At 47.2% G+C, this 21,297-nt stretch overlaps 1 protein-coding gene and 1 long non-coding RNA gene across 3 annotated transcripts in view; one reads left to right on the forward strand and one right to left on the reverse strand.

Moving 5' to 3' along the window:
* The window catches only part of LOC307211971, a 202,371-nt gene that overhangs the window by 45,704 nt on the left and 135,370 nt on the right, over positions 1-21,297 (forward strand). The gene's annotated exons all lie outside the window — the stretch shown is intronic.
* The window catches only part of KIF13B (kinesin family member 13B), a 203,807-nt gene that overhangs the window by 27,857 nt on the left and 154,653 nt on the right, over positions 1-21,297 (reverse strand). Inside the window, exons 32-38 of one of the 2 annotated variants that reach the window (XM_079968397.1) lie at positions 15,979-16,071; positions 14,209-14,361; positions 12,724-12,801; positions 12,024-12,077; positions 9,993-10,013; positions 2,717-2,822; positions 838-971 (exon numbers count right to left, since the gene is read on the reverse strand). In XM_079968397.1, the coding sequence (XP_079824523.1) occupies positions 838-971; positions 2,717-2,822; positions 9,993-10,013; positions 12,024-12,077; positions 12,724-12,801; positions 14,209-14,361; positions 15,979-16,071 (639 nt within the window). The remainder of the gene's footprint in view (positions 1-837; positions 972-2,716; positions 2,823-9,992; positions 10,014-12,023; positions 12,078-12,723; positions 12,802-14,208; positions 14,362-15,978; positions 16,072-21,297) is intronic. The other variant, XM_079968398.1, reaches the window with a different exon arrangement.

Raw genomic sequence — 21,297 nt, forward strand, 5'->3', positions numbered from 1 at the left:
AATTACCTACTCTGGAAGAATGGCAAACAAAGGTGATTGATTTTATGGGACTGGCCGAGATGACGGGCAGAATCCGGGACCAGGGGAAAGAGACAGTGGAAGAGGATTGGAAGAATTTCAAAATATATCTTAAAAATAATTGTAAAATTGAGGAATGTTAAGATGTCAGGGGGTAAGAAGTAAAGAATTGCAGCAGTAAACAAAAAAAAAAAACCTAAGAAATATTTACGAAAAGGAATTAAGACAATGGACTTAAGGGTTGCTAAAGAATTATTAAACAAGGATGCAGGGATGGGGAGGTATGGGGAAGTCAAAGAAAAAAGGTTATGAACCGATGAGTATGAAGTTATATTGTGTTATATTGCTGTTTATTATCTGTGTGGAAAATTATAAAAATTATTATAAAAAAAAAAAAACAGAAAATGGGAGTCATGACATAGAGGAGGGAGAAAGGTTGTTTTCTGCTGCTCCAGCGAAGCGGACACGGAGCAATGGTTCCAAACTACAAGAAAGAAGATTCCACCTAAACATTAGGAAGAACTTCCTGACAGTAAGAGCTGTTTGACAGTGGAATTTGCTGCCAAGGAGTGTGGTGGAGTCTCCTTCTTTGGAGGTCTTTAAGCAGAGGCTTGACAACCATATGTCAGGAGTGCTCTGATGGTGTTTCCTGCTTGGCAGGGGGTTGGACTCGATGGCCCTTGTGGTCTCTTCCAACTCTATGATTCTATGATTCTAGGCACATTCCCCCAAAGCCTGTTAGAGATTATGTGTATCGACCAGAAATTCTGCATAATTCCCTTTTTCCTCCTTTCCCCATATATCATGCGCTTATTATACCTGCTGCGCCAAGGGAGACAGCTGGCGGCCCTTCTTCTCATCCCGTACAGGAAACAAGGATTTAAGCAGCTTTGGCATCTGAGGCACGAAGGACTTCACAGGATTCAAGTAGGATGCAGCCAGGCTACTAAGTCCTAGGGACAAGAACGACAACCATCAGTTCAAAACTCTGCCATCCCTTTGCCTACTGAACGCCCACAGCGCTATGAAAAACCCACCCTGAACCACTTCCAAGCCTTTGGGCTGCTTTGGTTAAAGCCAGGAGTCCTGAGATACAAGAAGAGGTTTTGTCATGCAGTGCACAGTTAGACTGTGGAACTGCCTGCCACAGGGACGGCCACCAACTTGGGTGGCTTTAAAAGATGGTTAGAGAAATTCACGGAGTAGGAGAGGGGTTTCCGTGGCTCCCAGCCCTGACGGATAGACTCTGCCTCCAGTGTCTGAGACAGCAATGCTTCTGTATATAATTTCTATTAAATTTTCTGTTTTGGAATTTAAAATACTCATTTTTACGTCCTTAAGATATCAATGACTTCCCTTCTTCTCTTTCCATGGTTCATTTTACATACAGTGATATGTACTTAATTAAGTACTTAATTTGTTCCGGAGGTCTGTTCTTAACCTGAAACTGTTCTTAACCTGAATCACCACTTTAGCTAATGGGGCCTCCCGCTGCTGCCGGAGCACGATTTCTGTTCTCCTCCTGAAGCAAAGTTCTTAACCTGAAGCACTATTTCTGGGTTAGCGGAGTCTGTAACCTGAAGCATATGTAACCTGAAGCGTATGTAACCTGAGGTACCACTGTATCATAAATCCCTGCATATTTTACAAAAAACTTTACCATTCAGCATTCCGTTATTACACCCATCAAAACTTATTTACACTGTTGAATTTATCTTAATTCAGCCAGCATTTTCAGCTGTACACAACTATTCCCCATATATTCAAAAAACATTTTCCAATCTTCTCTAAACATATGTTCTTCTTGTTCTCTTGTTCTATATGTTAAGTCTGCAAGTTGTGCATATTCCGTCAACTTAAGTTGCCATTCTTTGGTTGGGACTCACTAGTTTTCCATTTTTGGGCTAACAAAATATGGACAGCAGTAGCAGCATACAGTAGTGGCTCCCAGTACGTTTCTGAGCACAATTCAAAGTGTTGCTGCTGACCTTTAAAGCCCTTAACGGCCTCGGCCCAGTATACCTGAAGGAGCGTCTCCACCCCCATCGTTCAGCCCGGACACTAAGGTCCAGCTCCGAGAGCCTTCTGGCAGTTCCCTGCCTGCGAGTAGTGAAGTTACGGGGAACCAGGCAGAGGGCCTTCTCGGTGGTGGCGCCTGCCCTGTGGAACACCCTCCCAGCAGATGTCAAAGAGAAAAACAACTACCAGACTTTTAGAAGACATCTGAAGGCAGCCCTCTTTAGGGAAGCTTTGAATGTTTAATAGACTATTGTATTTTGATATTCTGTTGGAAGCCGCCCAGAGTGGCTGGGGAAACCCAGCCAGATGGGCGGGGTATAAATTATTATTATTATTATATAACCATTTTTGACACCTGGGAATTTCAGCCTGAATTATCCTCAACAGAAAGGACTCTGGGTTTTTTGGGAAAGTACTTTCGAACATTTTTTTCAATTCATTATGGATCATTTCCCAATAATCTTGTACCCTTTTATAAGTCCACCCCATATGAAAGAACGTTCTCTCTGCCTCTTTGCATCTGCAGCACTTATCTGATTCAGTCTTATACATCTTAGCAAGCATAAGTACCTCTTAAGAAGTAGCCTAGCTACAACTGGGGTGTGTGTGTGTGTGTGTGTGTGCTCTCTGTTCTACCCTGGCTAACCACAAGGGCTTCTTTCGCTGGTTATGCTCTTACCTGGGTCTGCAGAACTGTTCTGCTGCGGAGAGTCCGAGAGGCTGGACCTGGACCTGTTGGAATGCACTGAGTTTTGTGAAACGTCTTGCTGGCTTTCCCAACGACTCTAAAAACAATTCAGAAAGGGGACGGGGGAGAGAAACCAAGAGAGATGAAACCGGAAGTCCCAACGCTCAGGAAACACCTGGCCAAAGTTTCCCGTAGAAAATGTCGTAAGCAAAAGAAGCAGAGCAGCAAGAACAGGAATCCTTCTCCCAAAGAACAATTCAATTCAAAGCGCTGTTTTTGACCTATAAAGCCTTAAACGTCTCAGGACCGCGATACCTCAAGGACCGCTTCTTCCCATATATACCCTGAAATCATCAACCAAAGTGTTTTTTCGTGTGTCTCCTCCGTAAGAGGTCCGGAGGGTGGCAACACGAGAACAGGGCCTTTTCTGCAATGGCTCCCCATTTGGGAAATGTTCTTCCCAGGTAGACTCGCCTGGTACCTCTGTTGCATATCTTTAGGCACCAGGCAAAAGCAGTCCTCTTATTCCAGGCCTTTGGCTAATTAAACAACCTATGGCCTTTGAAACAGGGTGTGTATGGGGGGGGTGGCATTGTTACGTATTTTTGTGTTTTTATATTGCAAAGAATCTTGTGCTCCCCAGATGAAGGGTGGTAGGATAATTTAATAATGTACAAACAATGCTCTGCTGAGATTTCTAAACTGCCCTCTGCAATCTGGTGCATTTCAGAAGTTTCAGAATACAATTCCCCTTTACAGTTGTACCTTGGTTCTCGAACAGAATGTGTTCCGGAAGTCCATTCGAAAACCAAGGCGCGGCTTCCAATTGGCTCCAGGAGCATGCTGCAGCCAATCGGAAGCCGCAGAAGCTGCGCCGGATGTTCAGCTCCTGAAAACCGTTCGAAAACCGGAACACTCACTTCTGGTTTTTGATCATTCAGGAGCCGAAACGTATGAGTTTCAAGGCGTTCAGCAACCAAGGTACGACTATATTATGTTTTTAGATATCCTGCAAGCCACAGAGTGGCTGGGGAAACCCAGCTAGATATTTGGGGCATATTATTATTATTATTATTATTATTATTATTATTATTATTATTATCAGACTCAGTCAGCACAGCCCCTTGGGTTGGGGCTGAAGGGAGCTGTGGTCAAAAAACACCTGGAGGGCACAAGGTTAAAGAAGACTGTCCTAAACTGGCCACAAGCGGCAGCTGCAGTGGTAGAGGTTACTGCTCTTTGAATAAACCTGACCTAGCCTTCTGCAACCTAATTAGGAAATTAAGACAGGTTTAAGGAGCCTCCAGCCTTTGGTCCAATGTGTGACCTGCTGTAATCAGAAGATTACGGCAATTGAGAACATTTTGCCCACGACGCCGTTGGAGGTTGCGCCTATCATCTACAGTTACCCCGCAATTTGTGATTTTTTGCAAAGCTGTAATTTTATCATATGCCTGTTGTCATTGTCCATGGAGTTTTCTTGGCAGGGATACTGGAGTGGCTTCCCGGTTCCTCCTCCAGGTGGATCACGTTTGGTCAAAACTCTCCACTATGACCTGTCTATTTTGGGTGCCCTGCTCGGCATAGTTCATAGCTTCTCTGAGTTATTCAAGCCCCTTCGCCACGGCAAGGCAGTGATCCATGAAGGGATCCCTTTGCTACGGCAAGGCAGTGATCTATTGAAGACAAAGTGCCTGGCGTGCTCTGGTCCACGGGGTCACGAAGAGTCGGACACGACTAAACGACTAAACAACAACAATTTTATCATCTGCGATTAGAAGCCCGGGCTGGTGGGGACAGAATGCACAGAAAGAGCGAGATGTTTCGGGCGACAACTCCCATCCCTTGGTGGTACGGATCCGTAACATTCAAAGTGAGAGATCAGCGTTGAAGACCTTCTTATAAGCTCAGGCTGAATCACACCCACAGACCTATCGCTCCCCTGATGCAGTTTCAGGCAGAGAGAGAGAGAGAGAATGATCACGCTCATCACTTCAGCCTCCCGAAAAGGATCGTAATAACAGAGAAAGACAAGAACGGACTTATTCCTTATTTGTCTGGCGAAAGCTCTGCCAAATGACTGGCCACAGAGGTCAGACTTCATTAAGCTAATTCTCAGCAGCCACTTTTAAGAACATCTTGCTCTCCCCTTGCCCTTGAAAGGTCGATGCACAAATGCCTCAGCGCCTTCTGCACGATCTTTCGCCTTCCTGCCCCTCTCCATGCACCTGTTTTGCAGACGATCCCGGGGAAAAACTGCGGGGAGATCTCAGCACACCGCTGTCATCTTAAAAGCAAAGAGTTGCTGGATGGATCTTGGGTCCGATCCCGCAAGGCAAAATGTATAAGGTGAAAGAAAGTGAACGCAAGCCCAAAGGGGGGGAACTCCAGGTTTGCCCAGGGACATCATCAAGGTCAGGGGTCAGCAAACTTTTTCAGCAGGGGGCCGGCCCACTATCCCTCAGACCTTGTGGGGGGCCGGACTATATTTTGAAAAAATAAATAAATAAACGAATTCCTGGGACCTGTAGCTTGTTAAAGGGGCTGGTTTGCCAAGGGTGAACTCCAGTTCCCAGGATACTCTGAAGAAAGCCATGTGCTCTAGACGTACAGCCAGAGTCAATGAAGAGCAGCTTCCTCTAGAACAATCCATGTTAATCTTTGTATCTTTCACTTCCTTCCTGATGTGTATTGTTGTTGTTTAGTGGTTTAGTCGTGTCCGACTCTTCGTGACCCCCTGGACCAGAGCACGCCAGGCACTCCTGTCTTCCACTGCCTCCCGCAGTTTGGTCAAACTCATGCTGGTAGCTTCGAGAACACTGTCCCACCATCTCTTCCTCTGTTGTCCCCTTCTCCTTGTGATCTTTCCCAACATCAGGGTCTTTTCCATGGAGTCTTCTCTTCTCATGAGGTGGCCAAAGTCTTGGAGCCTCAGCTTCAGGATCTGTCCTTCCAGTGAGCACTCAGGGCTGATTTCCTGCAGAATGGGTACGTTTGATCTTCTTGCAGTCCATGGGACTCTCAAGAGTCTCCTCCAGCACCAGAACCCAAAAGCATCCATCCAACCCAAAAGCATCAGCCTTCTTTATGGTCCAGCTCTCACTTCCATACATCACTACGGGGAAAACCAGAGCTTTAACTATACAGACCTTTGTTGGCAAGGTGATGTCTCTGCTTTCTAAGATGCTGTCTAGGTTTGTCATTGCTTTTCTCCCAAGGAGCAGTCGTCTTTTAATTTCGTGACTGCTGTCACCATCTGCAGTGATCATGGAGCCCAAGAAAGTAAAATCTCTCACTGCCTCCATTTCTTCCCCGTCTATTTGCCAAGAGGTGATGGGACCAATGGCCATGATCTTAGTTTTTTTGATGTTAAGCTTCAGGCTATATTTTGCGCTCTCCTCTTTCACCCTCATTAAAAGGTTCTTCCTCACTTTCTGCCATCAAGGTTGTTTCATCTGCATATCTGAGGTTGTTGATATTTCTTCTGGCAATCTTAATTCCGGCTTGGGATTCATCCAGCCCAGCCTTTCGCATGATGAATTCGAACCAATTCCTATGCCCCACAAATAATCCAGAGATGCATTTTAAATAAAAGCACACATTCTACTCATGTAAAAACACGCTGATTCCCAGACTGTCCATGGGCCGGATTTAGAAGGCGATTGGACCGGATCCGACCCCCGGGCCTTAGTTTGCCTAGCCATGATCAAGGTGCTTCTTTTAACAGAAACCTCACTGAAGTGTTCCATTTTGAAAAAAACAAATAATGCTGGACCAGTTGCTAAGAATATTTCGTCATTTCGTCAGCCAGAGGCTTGGGTATCAGAAAAAAACAACTCACAAAGCTGATACCACTGATTCCACATTTGGAAAAAACCACACTCAACTTCTTGCTCTATTTGATAAATTCACACCATGAATGATTCCTCTCCTCTCAACCCCGTCCAACACAGATACAAAAATATCTGAGCCCAGGCTTTGCCAGCCTAGAAAGTTTCAGACTACAACTCCCATCAGCTCCAGCAAATGCAGCCACGCTGGCTGGTGTGGTCATGGGAGTTGTAGTCCAAAAAACAGCAGGTTGGGGAGAGCTGTCTATAAGTCCTTCCTTCTGCTTCTCATGGCAGCCAGTGAGGTAGGAAAATTAATCTGGATGTTTAGCTGGTGCTTCTGCTGACAAACAACTTAATGAATAATTCTCCCCACTTTTCCACAGACGGTTTTTTCAGTGTTGCAGGCATAACAGGGCTGAAAACCAGTGTGAGTGCACAAGACCCCGAACGATGACTGACCCCGATCTGCCCGCAAACAGCCAAATGTTAACCACCCAGGTTGGATAAAAATCAATGTTTTTTTTAATTTTTTTAAAAATCGATTTTTAAAAAAAAAATTAAAAAATTATTTAAATCGGATTTTTAAAATAAAAAGCTTTTGGAGGAAAAATCTTTCTAAAGATAGTTTTCTATTTAAGTTACATAATAACCCAAAGGCTATTCATCAGGAAATAAGGATTTGTTTTAAGTTTTTCATGTGTGCTAAAACTCAGTCTAAGATATATATATATATTTTTTTAAAAAAAACATTTAACCACATCAGTTAACAAACATGGATACATATGATATAATGCTATTGTTTTAGTTAAATAAATTATTTAAATTGTTATTAAGGAAATGATTATTTTTTTCCTTCCAATAAAGTACGGCAGAAAAGTTGTCCAAATATAAACAATGATTTCATAATTATCTGTCTATGCATTTCTAATAGTATAACCGAATCAGTAATTTTTGATATAACTGTAAAAACTAATCTGCAAATTTATTATTCCAAAAATGAAACCTTCATCTGGTTGTAAATATTAAGATTATACCAGCAAGAATGAGTCTTAAAAATAAAATAAAAATGATTTAAATCAAATCTCACTGACTAGTGATTTAAATCAAACCCATCCTGTAAGCACCAAACACGGGCAGTGAATTATCAGGGGCTTGATGAGTCTCCTGCTTTTACTGCCAGCTTAGTAAGGTAAAGGAACCGCTGACCATTAGGTCCAGTCATGACCGATTCTGGGGTTGTGGCACTCATCTTGCTTTACTGGCCGAGGGAGCCGGCGTACAGCTTCCGGGTCATGTGGCCAGCATGACTGAGCCGCTTTTGGTGAACCAGAGCAGCGCACGGAAACGCCGTTTACCTTCCTGCCGGAGTGGTACCTATTTATCTACTTGCACTTTGACGTGCTTTCGAACTGCTAGGTTGGCAGGAGCAGAGACCGAGCAACGGGAGCTCACCCCATCACGGGGATTCGAACCGCCAACCTTCTGTTTGGCAAGTCCTAGGCTCTGTGGTTTAACCCACAGCGCTACCCACGTCCCTACTGCCAGCTTAGGAATGCAAAAAACCAACTTGCATGTGTGAGTCAAGCACTGTTAGGCCACAGATCACACGACCTGATCGCCACTAAACCAAGCAAGGCGTCAGCTCACACTGCGGACATCTGTGCACAACCGAAGTCATGTCCAGGTACCCTCAAGAACCACTCCCATATTTCATTCTAAATTTGCAGAAGAGTAAGGACGCAGGTGGCGCTGTGGGTTAAAGCCTCAGCGCCTAGGACTTGCCGATCGAAAGGTCGGCGGTTCGAATCCCTGCGGCGGGGTGCGCTCCCGCTGCTCGGTCCCAGCGCCTGCCAACCTAGCAGTTCGAAAGCACCTCCGGGTGCAAGTAGATAAATAGGGACCGCTTACCAGCGGGAAGGTAAACGGCGTTTCCGTGTGCGGCTCTGGCTCGCCAGAGCAGCGATGTCACGCTGGCCACGTGACCCGGAAGTGTCTCCGGACAGCGCTGGCCCCTGGCCTCTTAAGTGAGATGGGCGCACAACCCCAGAGTCTGTCAAGACTGGCCCGTACGGGCAGGGGTACCTTTACCTTTACCTTTAAGGACGTTCCACATAGCTTATGCTGAGTCTGGGATTTTGGCGTGGGGGGGGGGAGTCTGGGACACCAAAAAAGGAGATTTTTGTGACTGTGGACAGCAGGGGCCTCTGCAGCGCTTGGCATGGGTGGGTGGGCGTGTCATGCGCCCGCTTTGGGGGTGTAGCCAAATCTACAATCTGACAGACACTTACTGTGCCCGCTGCAGAGTCTACTGGACAGCGGTCACCTACCAATGGGCCAAATTGCAAAACCGGTGACATGCCGAAGGAACCGTTAACTACTGAATGCTATACAAAGTCACCTGCCCCATAGTGGAACCTCACCAGTTTGGTCATGAAGACTTGCCCACTGCTCACTGTTTTAACAATTCCAGCCTAGCTTTACTTACTAAATTCAGGGTGGATAAAAGATTCGGAACAGACATTGGATTCAGGACGAAGCAAAAGTAACGTTAGACAAATTTACTAGAGGACGGCAGCTGGCTTGATAGCAAAACAAAACCACCATGTTCTGTGGCAGTATAGCACCGAATACGAGGTGCCTGGGCACAAAGTTTTGGGTTTCGCCTTCATGTCCTGCCTGTTGACTTCCCAGAAGAGTCCGGCTGTTCGCTGTTGGGACAAGATTCTGATCTCCCTGTGCAGTCCAACACACTTGATCTATGCGCTATGTTTATGGTACCTCGGGATGCGAACGGGATCTGTTCCGGAGCCCTGTTCGCATCCTGAACTCAACGTAAGATGCGACGGTGCGTCTGTGCGGGTCGCATTTTTCCGCTTCTGCGCATGTGCATGACATAATTTTTAGTGTCTGTGCATGCGCGAGCGGCGAAACCCAGAAGTAACGCGCTCCGGCAACTCGAACGTGCTCAACCCAAAGCACATTCAACCCGAGGTATGACTTTAATTCCATTCGCTCGTGTGCATCTATTGCTAGCCATTTTTATCCCCACGGGCTTTTGTCAGCACTGTAGGGTCTTTGGGGCAGATACCCAATGTATCTGGGGCTTATTTTGTGGTCTAAAGTTCTCTGCAAATTGATGGCACTGCACAAGAGATAGGATATCAGAATCAAGACTTCTTTGACTAGTCGGATAAAGTCATCAGGCTCACGGCTCAGGGAGCAATGCGCGTTCCACACTGACATGCTGACCACCACCTTCCAAAGAGTTACGCCTCCTCTCAGGTTAACGAAGCACAGGGTGAAAACGAAGAACGACAACAGCATTTCCAAAGCAGGTTTTTAAGGGTTAGTGAGCAAGGAGGTTCACGGGAAAGCACTCCAGAATGGGATAACAGATTTATCCGTTCATTAGGTGAACCTAATGAATCAGTTACCTCTGCCTGGACCTTTGGATACTGACACATGCAATGAGGGGTGGATACCGTTGAAGGGTTAAGAAACAAAAACATAAGAGAAAGAAAGAGAGAACAATGAAAATCCGGATTACGAATGATTCGGCACAGCCCGCCCTCCCCACCCCAGCGCAAATTAAAAGCCCCCTTAGCTTGGTCAAAGGGAACATGCCTTTGCGGGTCGTTTTGCAGAAGCTCCGGAATCGGACAGAAATATTGGGAAATGCAGAAGCCCCCCCCCCCCAATGGAGCCACGGAATTCCTCCAACGCTTTTCCAGCGGAAGTTACGGCTCTTACAGAGACAAATATCGAGGCGCAGCCCAGCAGAAGTGAAGCACTCAAGTCCTGTTGACTTCCAAGAGGGAGAATCGAGGAAGCACCCAACTCACTCTCACCGAAAACAACAGGACTGAGAACGTGCTTAGCTGTGGATGGAGCAAGTTGTCTTTCACTGAGTCTGAGCCACCGGTCTACCTAGCTCAGCGCTGTCTGCAATGACTGCCAACATCTCCCCGGGGATTCCGGCAGAGTTCCTTCCCAGCCTGTCTTGGAGATGCCTGGGATGGCACCACATACGGTCCTCCCCCAGTTTGCACTTAACGGACACAAGTGCTAAAAGCGCAAGGGCATTTCACAACCCGAAAAATGGCTGGGAGGAAGATTCCTCCGCTGAATCTTCAGCCAAGGCTGAACAGGAGCTACGTCCTAGCATCCCATTCCGTTACAAGGGGAAGGCGAAGAAGCGGCAGATCATCTTGCCTTCCATGCAGAATGTCCCTGGTGTCAGTTTGCATTTCTTGATGCAGAAAAGTATTGATGTGATGTGTAGAGCCAATGCGAAAGACCTACATTGGCTCCCAGTACGTTTCCAAGCACCATTCAAAGTGTTGGTGCTGACCTTGATAGCCCTAAATGGTCTCGGCCCAATAGACCTGAAGGAGCGTCTCCACCCCCATCGTTCAGCCCGAAAACTGAGATCCAGCTCTGAGAGCCTTCTGGCAGTTCCCTCCCTGAGAGAAGTGAAGTTACAGGGAACCAGGCAGAGGGCCTTATCGGTGGTGGCGCCCGCCCTGTGGAACACCCTCCCATCAGATGTCAAGGAAATAAAGAACTATCTGACTTTTAGAAGACATCTGAAGGCAGCCCTGTTTAGGGAAGCTTTTAATGTTTGATGAATTACTGTATTTTAATATTTTGTTGGAAGCTGCCCAGAGTGGCTGGGGAAACCTAGCAAGATGGGCGGGGTACAAATAAATTATGATGAAGATGATGGTGAAGTTTTGCCTTTTGCAAGACTGTCTGTGCTATTGTTATTTTAAGGGGGGAATACCAGGAGAATCCAGTCTGTCTTAGAGCATCTTGGATAACTTTAAAGGCTAAAACTAGCCTATCTAAGCTTCCCTTTTAAGCTGCAAAGAAGAAGAGTTTGGATTTGATATCCTGCTTTGTCACTACCCGAAGGAGTCTCAAAGCGGCTAACATTCTCCTTTCCCTTCCTCCCCCCCAACAAACACTCTGTGAGGCGAGTGAGGCTGAGAGACATCAGAGAAGTGTGACTAGCCCAAGGTCACCCAGCAGCTGCATGTGGAGGAGCGGGGAAGCGAACCCGGTTCACCAGATTATGAGTCCACCACTCTTAACCACTACACCACACTGGCTCTCTACACCACACAAGGCGTGGCACTGAACTCACAAACGTGAGGAAGGAAGGATAAGATCTAATAAATAGAGCCTCTCCCAGTATCTATTCACATCCTAACATGCAGAAGGTCCCAAATTCAATCCCTGGCTTCTCCAGGCAAGGCTGGGTGACTTCCTTGTCTGAAGTCCTGCAAAACTGCTGTCTGTCAGTGAAGACAATACTGAACTAAGTAGATCAATGGCTGGGATCAGCGTAACACAGCTGTCTATGCTCCTAACAGGGCATTTTTCGTCCTGCTAGGGTGTGCTCTCTCATAAACGTTTTTAAAAACAAAACAAAAGAACCCTGCTAAGCAATTGTGAAATCTTACTTTGTAAGTTGCAAGGCTGTACGGCGGGTTTAGATCCTGGCGGCTTCCGGAGAGCTGGAAGAGTGAAAAGGAAGAGGGGACTTTAGAAAATAAAAATAAAAAAACCTTTGCAAACTTTTTTTGTGCGTGTGGCAAAAGTTAACAGCTAAATAGGAGAACCTAATGATGAATGTTTTGTGGATTATTTAAAGAAATATTAAAGAAACGGATTATTTAAAGAAATATTATTATATGATGAACACGTGAGCAGGATTTGAACTACGAGCAGCAGAAGGGGTTAAAGATTATAGTAGCTTTGTTAAGGTTTAAGAGACAGAAAACAGCGTGGAAACAGAAACAGCATGGAAAAGAGGGGGGGAGTCAGGGGGAAATGTTTTTATTATGTATTGAGATGTATGTGCGAAATTTTGGAAAACTTGATTTTAAAACTTCAGGAAAAGGTATGAGAAAAGAGGTGAGCTGAGCTCCCACATGGATTTTGGAGCCCGGCCTTCTTGGCTTGGCAGCAGAGGTGGGTGCCAGCCCTCACCTGAAGGACAGGTGTGCTTACACAGGTACTGAGACTGGTGGGGTGGTCCCCGTTCCCAAGCACATACTGTTCCCCAGCTGCAAGAACAGGGGCCACATTTCTCTGCAACACAGCCGCCCACTGCTGCCAAGCATTTCCCGGGGCAGGAGAAACACGATTGTGGAGACTCACTCGGTTGACGTTGGGCGAGCTGAGGCTCTTTCGGTAGAGCTTTCCTTTGCCCGTCAGCTGTTCCTTCACCGCAACTTCCTGCAACAGAGAAATAATAATAAATAGTAATAATAGTAATAGTAATACAGTCATACCTCGTATTGTGTTTGCTTCATGATACATTTTTTCAGGTTGTGTCCTGTGGCGACCCAGAAGTACTGGAAAGGGTTACTTCTGGGTTTTGCCGCTTGCGCATGTGCAGGCGCGCAAAATGACGTCACGCGCATGTACAGACGAGGCAAATTGTGACCCGCGCACACGCAGGTTGTGTTCTGCTCATATTGCAAATGGGACTCTGGAACGGATCCCGTTCGCAACCAGAGGTACTACTGTAATAATAATAATTTATTTATACCTCACTCACTCTGGGTGACTCCCAAAGGAATATTAAAAACACGACAAAACATCAAACGCTAAAAGCTTCCCTAAACAGGGCTGCCTTCAGATGTCTTCTGAAAGTCAGATAGTTGTTTATTTCCTTGACATCTGATGGGAGGGCGTTCCACAGGGCGGGTGCCACTACCAAGAAGGCCCTCTGCCTGGTTCCCTGTAACCTCACTTCTCGCAGGGAGGGAACCGCCAGAAGGCCCTCGGAGCTGGACCTCAGTGTCTGCATTAAGCAATGGGGGTGGAGAGCTGAATGAAGACAGGGGGGGTGGGACGACGACACACCAACGCCTGTTCTTTGCAGACATGAGGACTACAAACGTAATGTTCTCCCAAAAAATATTTATCCATTTATTTCATAAGACGTTATCCATTTACAGTCATACCTTGGGTTACAGATGCTTCAGGTTGTGTTTTTTCGGGTTGAAACCCAGAAGTACCAGAAAGGGTTACTTCCGTGTTTCGGGGGTCGCACATGCACAGAAGTGCTAAATCGCATTTTGCACATGCGCAGAAGCGCCGAATCGCAACCCGTGCGTGCGCACATGCGCCACTTCGGGTTGTGAACGCTGCGGGTTGCAAACGTGCATTCTGCACGGATCACGTTCGCAACCCAAGCATCCACTGTACAGTGGTGCCTCGCAAGACGAAATAAATCTGTTCCGCGAGTCTCTTCGTCTAGTGGTTTTTTCGTCTTGCGAAGCAAGCCCATTGACGGATTAGCGGATTAGCGCTATTAGCGGTTTAGCGGCTTTTAGCGGCTTAGCGGCTTAGAAAAAGGGGGGGAAAGGGGGGAAAACCCCGCAGGAACTCACAAGACATTTTCGTCTTGCGAAGCAAGCCCATAGGAAATTTGTTTTGCGAAGCACCTCCAAAACGGAAAACTCTTTCGTCTAGCGAGTTTTCCGTCTTGCGAGGCATTCGTCTTGCGGGGAACCACGGTACTACAAATAGGAATCCAACAAGAAGAATTCCCCGGGTTCTGTGATTTTGCATCAGAGGCCCCAACTCCACAGCCAACCAACGGCCACGTGGCGTTTCATCTCGGCGTCTGCTCACCTGACGCAACCGGTCCAAAGTAAGGATGTTCTCAACGGCCAGGACACTCCGAAGATACTTCTCTATCCGGGCTTCCGAATCGGCTGAAGCTGCGTTCTCAACGTTGGCGGCCATTCTCGCCAGGGCCTCCCTCTCCTCTGCGCCCTGGGCATCCTGGAAGGAAGACAAGCCACCCGGAGTTAGCCATGCTCCAATAATAATAATAATAATAATAATAATAATAATAATAATAATTTATTATTAATATTTTTACAAACGATTTCCAAAAATCATATAACATACTTTCTTATCTTATACAATGTTTTGGACTTCCACCAACTGCATCTGAAAGATTTTCCAGTCTTTATCACTTAACCTGCATTTCATTATTTTCAGTATTACATTTAATACTCCTTCACGAATACCGTATTTTTCGTCCCATAGGACGCACCTAGTTTTTTTGGGGGGGGAATAAAGGGGAAAAAAATTGCCTTTATTTCCCCCCAAAACCAGGTCGGGGAACAGCGGGATGGCAGCGCTGTGCCTCCCCGCTGTCCCCCGAGCTTGTGGGGCTGGCCGATGTCTGCCCGAAGCGCGGGGTGCTCTGCTTCAGGGCGTCCTTCGCGCCGGGCGGCAGGCTGCTATCCGCAGCGTGGGGAGCCCTGTGGGAACTCCTGCAGGGCTCCCCACGCTGCGGATGTCTGTCCGGCGCGGGGGGCGCTCTGCTTCAGGGCACCTCACGCGCCGGGCGGCAGACTGCGGACACCTGCCCGAAGCACGGGGCGTCCTCCGGAGGGCGCCCCGTGCTCTGCGCTGCAGGGTGCAGCCCGCAAGCCTTGCGCACCTGGGGGGAGATCCCCCGGGTGCGCAAGGCTTGCCAACACCTGCGCGAAGCATGGGGCGTCCTCCAGATGGCGCCTCGTGTTCCGCGTGGCAGGCTGCCGCCCGCAAGCCATGCGCTCCCGGAGGGAGTTCCCCCGGGTGCACAAGGCTTGCCGACACCGGCGCGAAGCACGGGGCGTCCTTTGGAGGGCGCCCCGTGCTCCGCGCTGCAGGGTGCCGCCTGCAAGCCTTGCGCGCCTGGGAGAACTTCCCCCAGGCGCGCAAGGCTTGTGGATAGCTTCCTGGAGCCTGGAGCGCGAGAGGTGTCGGTGCGCACCGATGCCTCTCGCTCTCCAGGCTTCAGCGAAAGCCTGCATTCGCCCCATAGGACGCACACACATTTCCCCTTCATTTTTGGAGGGGAAAAGGTGCGTCCTATAGGGCGAAAAATACGGGAATTCTTATAGTTTTCTCTGCAATATTTCGCATGGTCGTCCTTACAAAACTTCTTGCAATCCTACTACTGTTATCTGTTGATTACATTTGCTTTTCAAATACCGTATTTTTCACTCTATAAGACGCACCTTTTCCCTCCTAAAAAGTAAGGGGAAATGTGTGTGTGTCTTATAGAGCGAATGCAGGCTGCGCGGCTAAGCCAGAACAGGGAGAGGGAGCGCCGCGCAGCGCTCCATCTCCCTGTTCTAGCTTCTGGCTCAGCCGCACAAAGCCTCTGCAGGGCAGCGCTGCGCAAGGCTCCGTCTCGCTGTTCTGGCTTTTGGAACATGTGCAGAAGCGCTAAATTGCGCTTTGCACATGAGTAGAAGTGCCAAATTGCAACCCACATGTGCACAGACACGGGTTGCGAACGTGCATCCCACATGGATCACGTTCGCAACCCGAGCGTCCACTGTACATAGGACAGTAGTTGAGGGAAGAGGTTTGCGCTGTAAAAAATATATATATATTCACCTCTGGGATATTTGAGACGATTTCAAAGGTGACTCCACAACCAGGAACGGAACTTCGGTAAGACATTCTTCTCAGGAAACTCTGAGCAAAACCCTGGGAGCGGGGGGAAAAGAGGAAAACTTGCAGCTTCAAATAAGTTGATGGCAAATACAAAGAGGACTCTTCCAATGGGAGGAAGCCAATAAGCACATCAGCAGCCGCTTAGCGTGAGAGAAGAACAAGCAGCTCCCATTCAGCTCGAAGGAAGAGAAAATAGAGGCCTTTTGCAACCTGCAATTTGTGTTCCTGTTCCACCCAAAACAAACATTTGCACAAGTGTGATCACCAGCCGGCTGAGAAAGGTTTTAGTTGATTTGCCACCTGCTTTTAAGCAATTATATTCAAATTGATCCGGACGCAGGTGGTGCTGTGGGTTAAACCACAGAGCCTAGGACTTGCCGATCAGAAGGTCGGCGGTTCGAATCCCCGCGACGGGGTGAGCTCCCGTTGCTCGGTCCCTGCTCCTGCCCACCTAGCAGTTCGAAAGCACGTCAAAGTGCAAGTAGATAAATAGGTACCGCTCCGGCGGGAAGGTAAACGGCGTTTCCGTGCGCTGCTCTGGTTCACCAGAAGCAGCTTAGTCATGCTGGCCACATGACCTGGAAGCTGTCTGCAGACAAACGCTGGCTCCCTCGGCCTATAGAGCGAGATGAGCGCGCAACCCCAGAGTCGGTCACGACTGGACCTAATGGTCAGGGGTCCCTTTACCTTTACATGCATAGCTCTGCATTTGGTGCCTCGGGTGGTGGGGGACATTCACACACCGAACTGTATGTCGGTTGTCTGGTTCCTGGGGACCCCAACCCCCAAATCTTTCCTGCAGGTAGAAGGATCTGTGGGACTGAGTGTGTCTGAGAGGCTCTGTGCCACATTGAAAACATGATTTGTAATGGTTAGAGATGCTTAGATCCCCAGAAAGCAAACATGCTAGTGCAAATGTTACGTTTAATAAAATAATAATAAAATGTTATTTATATCCCGCCCTCCCCAGCCGAAGCCGGGCTCAGAGCGGCTAAGAACAATACGAGTAACACAGCATTCTAAAATCAACTCATTCTAAAATCAAGTCAAAATCAAATTAATGGCAACCGTTGGGCTAGAGTTCTGTGAGGATTACCAAAGGAGGGGGTCAGACTCTGCCTTGGCCAAAGGCCTGGTGGAACAGTTCTGTCTTGCAGGCCTTGCAGAAAGATGTCAAGTCCCGCAGGGCCCTAGTCTCTTGGGACAGAGCGTTCCACTAGGCCGGGGCCACAGCCGAAAAAGCCCTGGCTCTGGTTGAGGCCAGCCTAAACTCCCTGTGGCCCGGGACCTCCAAGATGTTTTTGTTTGAAGACCGTAAGGTCCTCTGTGGGACATACCAATAGAGGCGGTCCCGTAGGTACGAGGGTCCTAGGCCGTAGATGACCGAATCTGGTCATCTGGTTTGCATAGATGACCGAGTCTGGATGTTGCCACCAGGGAGGGCAAGACCGTCGGATCTGCCAGTGGCATCAGTGAAGGAGGAGGGTAACTTCCCCTCCTGCAAGGGGAAAATTGTGTGCTCCTGGCCACCAGCTCTGCTCCTAGATCTAACCTGGGGGGGGGGAGGTGTTTTTTGGGGTGGTTACTGTTCTTTATAAGGGGCAAGTGAGCCAGAACCAACAATGATATCGGGGAGGAGTTGCTACTCTTCCAGAGTGTGCACAGAAGGAACTACATACAACTGCATCGTAAAAACAGCAACTGGAAGAACTTGTGCTTGTTTCCCCCTCTTCCCTCCTCTTCCCTTTTTCCTTGTGTGTCGTGTCTTTCCAGATCATGAGGCAGGGACAGTCTTTGAACTGATTTTAGTTAGCCTTTGGCCTCTTTGGGCGGGGTATAAACGCTGCAAATGAACAAATGAATTACAGAAAACCTAGGAAGGTGACGACTTAACCTGCAGAACCAGTGCAAGCCTCTATCTTTTTTCTCGTGAGCTCAGAGATATTTGTGCTTCGAATTGCAGACGAGTCTGGCCACCGAATCCTTGGCCACAGAGATCATTGCCAGCAATGATTTAAGACGGGGCAGAGCCATTGTTTATGCTGACAGGGTGCCTTGCGAGGTTAAAATCCCGACTCCTGAATTAATGCAGAGATGAGTCATCCCCGGCTTGCTGCAAAACAACTGGGCGCATCGGAAGGTTATTGATACGCTTTTGAAACGCACATTTGGGCTGCACGTCGGTGGCGGCGCTGAATAGCTAAGAAGCCCAGCGAGCTCTGCAGGCGGAGCAGGAAAGGAATTTGTGGGGGGTGCTGCCCCTGGCTGGGGTGTGGAAAACACGGAAGGGGTCACAGCTGAGGAGTGGAGGTCATGGTACTGTGTCCAGTTCTGGGCACCACAGTTCAAGAAGGACACTGACAAACTGGAACGTGTTCAGAGGAGGGCAACCAAAATGGTCAAAGGCCTGGAAACGATGCCTTATGAGGAATGGCTAAGGGAGCTGGGCATGTTTAGCCTGGAGAAGAGGAGGTTAAGGGGTGATATGATAGCCATGTTCAAATATATAAAAGGATGTCACATAGAGGAGGGAGAAAGGTTGTTTTCTGCTGCTCCAGAGAAGCGGACACGGAGCAATGGCTCCAAACTACAAGAAAGAAGATTCCACCTAAACATTAGGAAGAACTTCCTGACAGTAAGAGCTGTTCGACAGTGGAATTTGCTGCCAAGGAGTGTGGTGGAGTCTCCTTCTTTGGAGGTCTTTAAGCAGAGGCTTGACAACCATATGTCAGGAGTGCTCTGATGGTGTTTCCTGCTAGGCAGGGGGTTGGACTCGATGGCCCTTGTGGTCTCTTCCAACTCTATGATTCTATGATTCTATGGTCTGCAAAGCAGAAGGTCCCGTGTCTCATCCTCAACATCTCCAGCACAACCTCCTCTGGGAGTAAGGGCTGTCAAAGATCCGAACTTGAGAGCTCCTCGGGGGATTGGAAGGTGTTTAAAGAATATTTGCAAAATCATCTTGAAAAACCGGAACTCCTATTAGAACAAACAAGTTCTGCTATAAATACTGAAATATCAAATAATGTGGATAACAATGTGTAACAGAAAAGGAAGTAGAAAGTTGCTTTAGTAGTGTGTGAAAGAAAGTAATAGAAATGGAAAGAAATTGCAGTTGAGTAGATTGGAAGTCTAGCACAGGGTGGGGTGAGGGACGGTGGTGGGGGGAAGAAGAAGAAGAAGAAGAGGAGGAGGAGGAGGAGGAGGAGGAGGAGTAGGAGTTTGGATCTGATATCCTGCTTTATCACTACCCTAAGGAGTCTCAAAGCGGCTAACATTCTCCTTTCCCTTCCTCCCCGACAACAAACACTCTGTGAGGTGAGTGGGGCTGAGAGACTTCAGAGAAGTGTGACTGGCCCAAGGTCACCCAGCAGCTGCAGGTGGAGGAGCGGAGACGCGAACCCGGTTCCCCAGATTACGACTCTACCGCTCTTAGCCACTACACCACACTGGAAAAGAAAATATGTGTGGGACTGAATGTGGGTATGTAGGAATATTTTAAAGGATTGTATGAAATGGATGTTTGCTTGTATATCTGTAATATGAATGTATAACTGTATTAAAATTTCTTATAAAATAAAATAAAATAAAATAAAATAAAATAAAATAAAATAAAATAAAATAAAATAAAGAGAGCTCCTCAGGGAGGAGAAGGCTGCTGTCAATGGCTGCTGGGAATCAATAGGAAGTTCCTGCAAAGGTGGGCGAGTAAAGTTTTACAATTCCCCCAAATGCTGCACTTTCAAGGTGTCCCCCAAAAAACTAGCAGCTGAACAGAAACGTGGGAAAATGAGATATTTAAGTGCATTCAAGGAGCAGGGGGTTCATATGACCCCAGGAGAACCGACAGTGAAACAGGCCCAGAGGTTATGGGATGAAAAGGAAAAGCATCACAGAATCATAGAATTGTAGAACTGGAAGGAACCCAAAGGTCCTCTAGTCCAGCCCTCTGCATTGCAAGGCATTTCTTTTGTTTCACTGCGAGGACTTCTTCCCCCATCTCCCCCCAGCACAGAAAAGCACAAGGGATGACGTAAGGAAACCCAACCGATGCTAAGGAAGATAAAAACTGTTGCACAAACCACAACAGCACCCTAAGTTTCAGGGAGGGGAAAGAGCTGCGTGGAGGGAACTCATTCAGATCACGGCTGCTCAGGGGCTTAAAAGAATAATAATGCAAGAAGAATGGCAGATGAAGGTGATGGAATTTATGGAGCTGGCTGATCTCACCGGGAGAATCCACGACCAGAAAGGACTACCAAGAAGACTGGAAGAAATTTGAAAACTATTTGAATAAATATTCTAAAATTAAAGATATGTAACCACTTGAAAGAACCAATCAGGCCTAGGACTAAATTAGACTTAAATATATAAATAAGAAAATGTATTATAAGAAAGGTAAAGAAATTGGAATGCGACTGTAATATTGTTATCATTACGAAATAATGATATTGGAAACTGCTACATTCAAATTAAGAGGAAATTCAGAAGGAGGAGATTAGAGGAAGTCAACTAAAATGTTTATGAAAATGGATTTTAATTAATTAATTGAGTTTTATCCCCCCCCCCCCCCGTTTAGGTATGTTAAGTTTGTTATTCTTTTTTCTTCTCTTTTACTTCTTTATTGTGTTGTTGTTGTTGTTGTGTGTGTGTGTGTGTGTGTATATATATATATATATATATATATATATAGTTATATCTATTGAAAATTAATAAATATTATTGTAGATAAATAAATAAATGAATGAATAATAATGAAAGAGGCGAGCGCTGCATGAGTGTAAGTAAGCACCCGGTGTGGGCTGGGGTGCCTCTCTAAGCTAAGCACTCTGCAGTGAGGGCATCCATCTAACCTCTTCACGGACACCTGTCTGTCCTCCGAATGCAAAGGGCCTTGGAGCAGAGCCCTCTTGCAAAGAACTGCGCAGAAAGGGGAAGATCGGGATGGTGTAAAAGATGTATTTTTGACACATCACCAGTGCAACCCAAAGGTGTTCTTAGCAATGGCCCTCAGACGTAACTGGCTATTCTGGGATGATGATGGTAAGGAAAGCGGGAAAGGGGTTAACTTTCCGTGAGTCGGCAGAAATATGGTCCCCCACCACCTCACAGGGCAGCTGCAGGCACCGTGTGACAAGCTTATCTGAGTTGCCGGGCAAACCAGCACAGTAGCGCTGGGTAGATAAGGGCTCAAGTCACAGCAGTCCTTGCTGGGGAGTACAGGAGACTCTGCTGGAGACATGGAGACTGCGGGAGAGA

The sequence above is a fragment of the Podarcis cretensis genome (genome assembly GCF_951804945.1).
Source record: "Podarcis cretensis genome assembly, chromosome: 3".
Taxonomy (NCBI): Eukaryota; Metazoa; Chordata; class Lepidosauria; order Squamata; family Lacertidae; genus Podarcis; species Podarcis cretensis.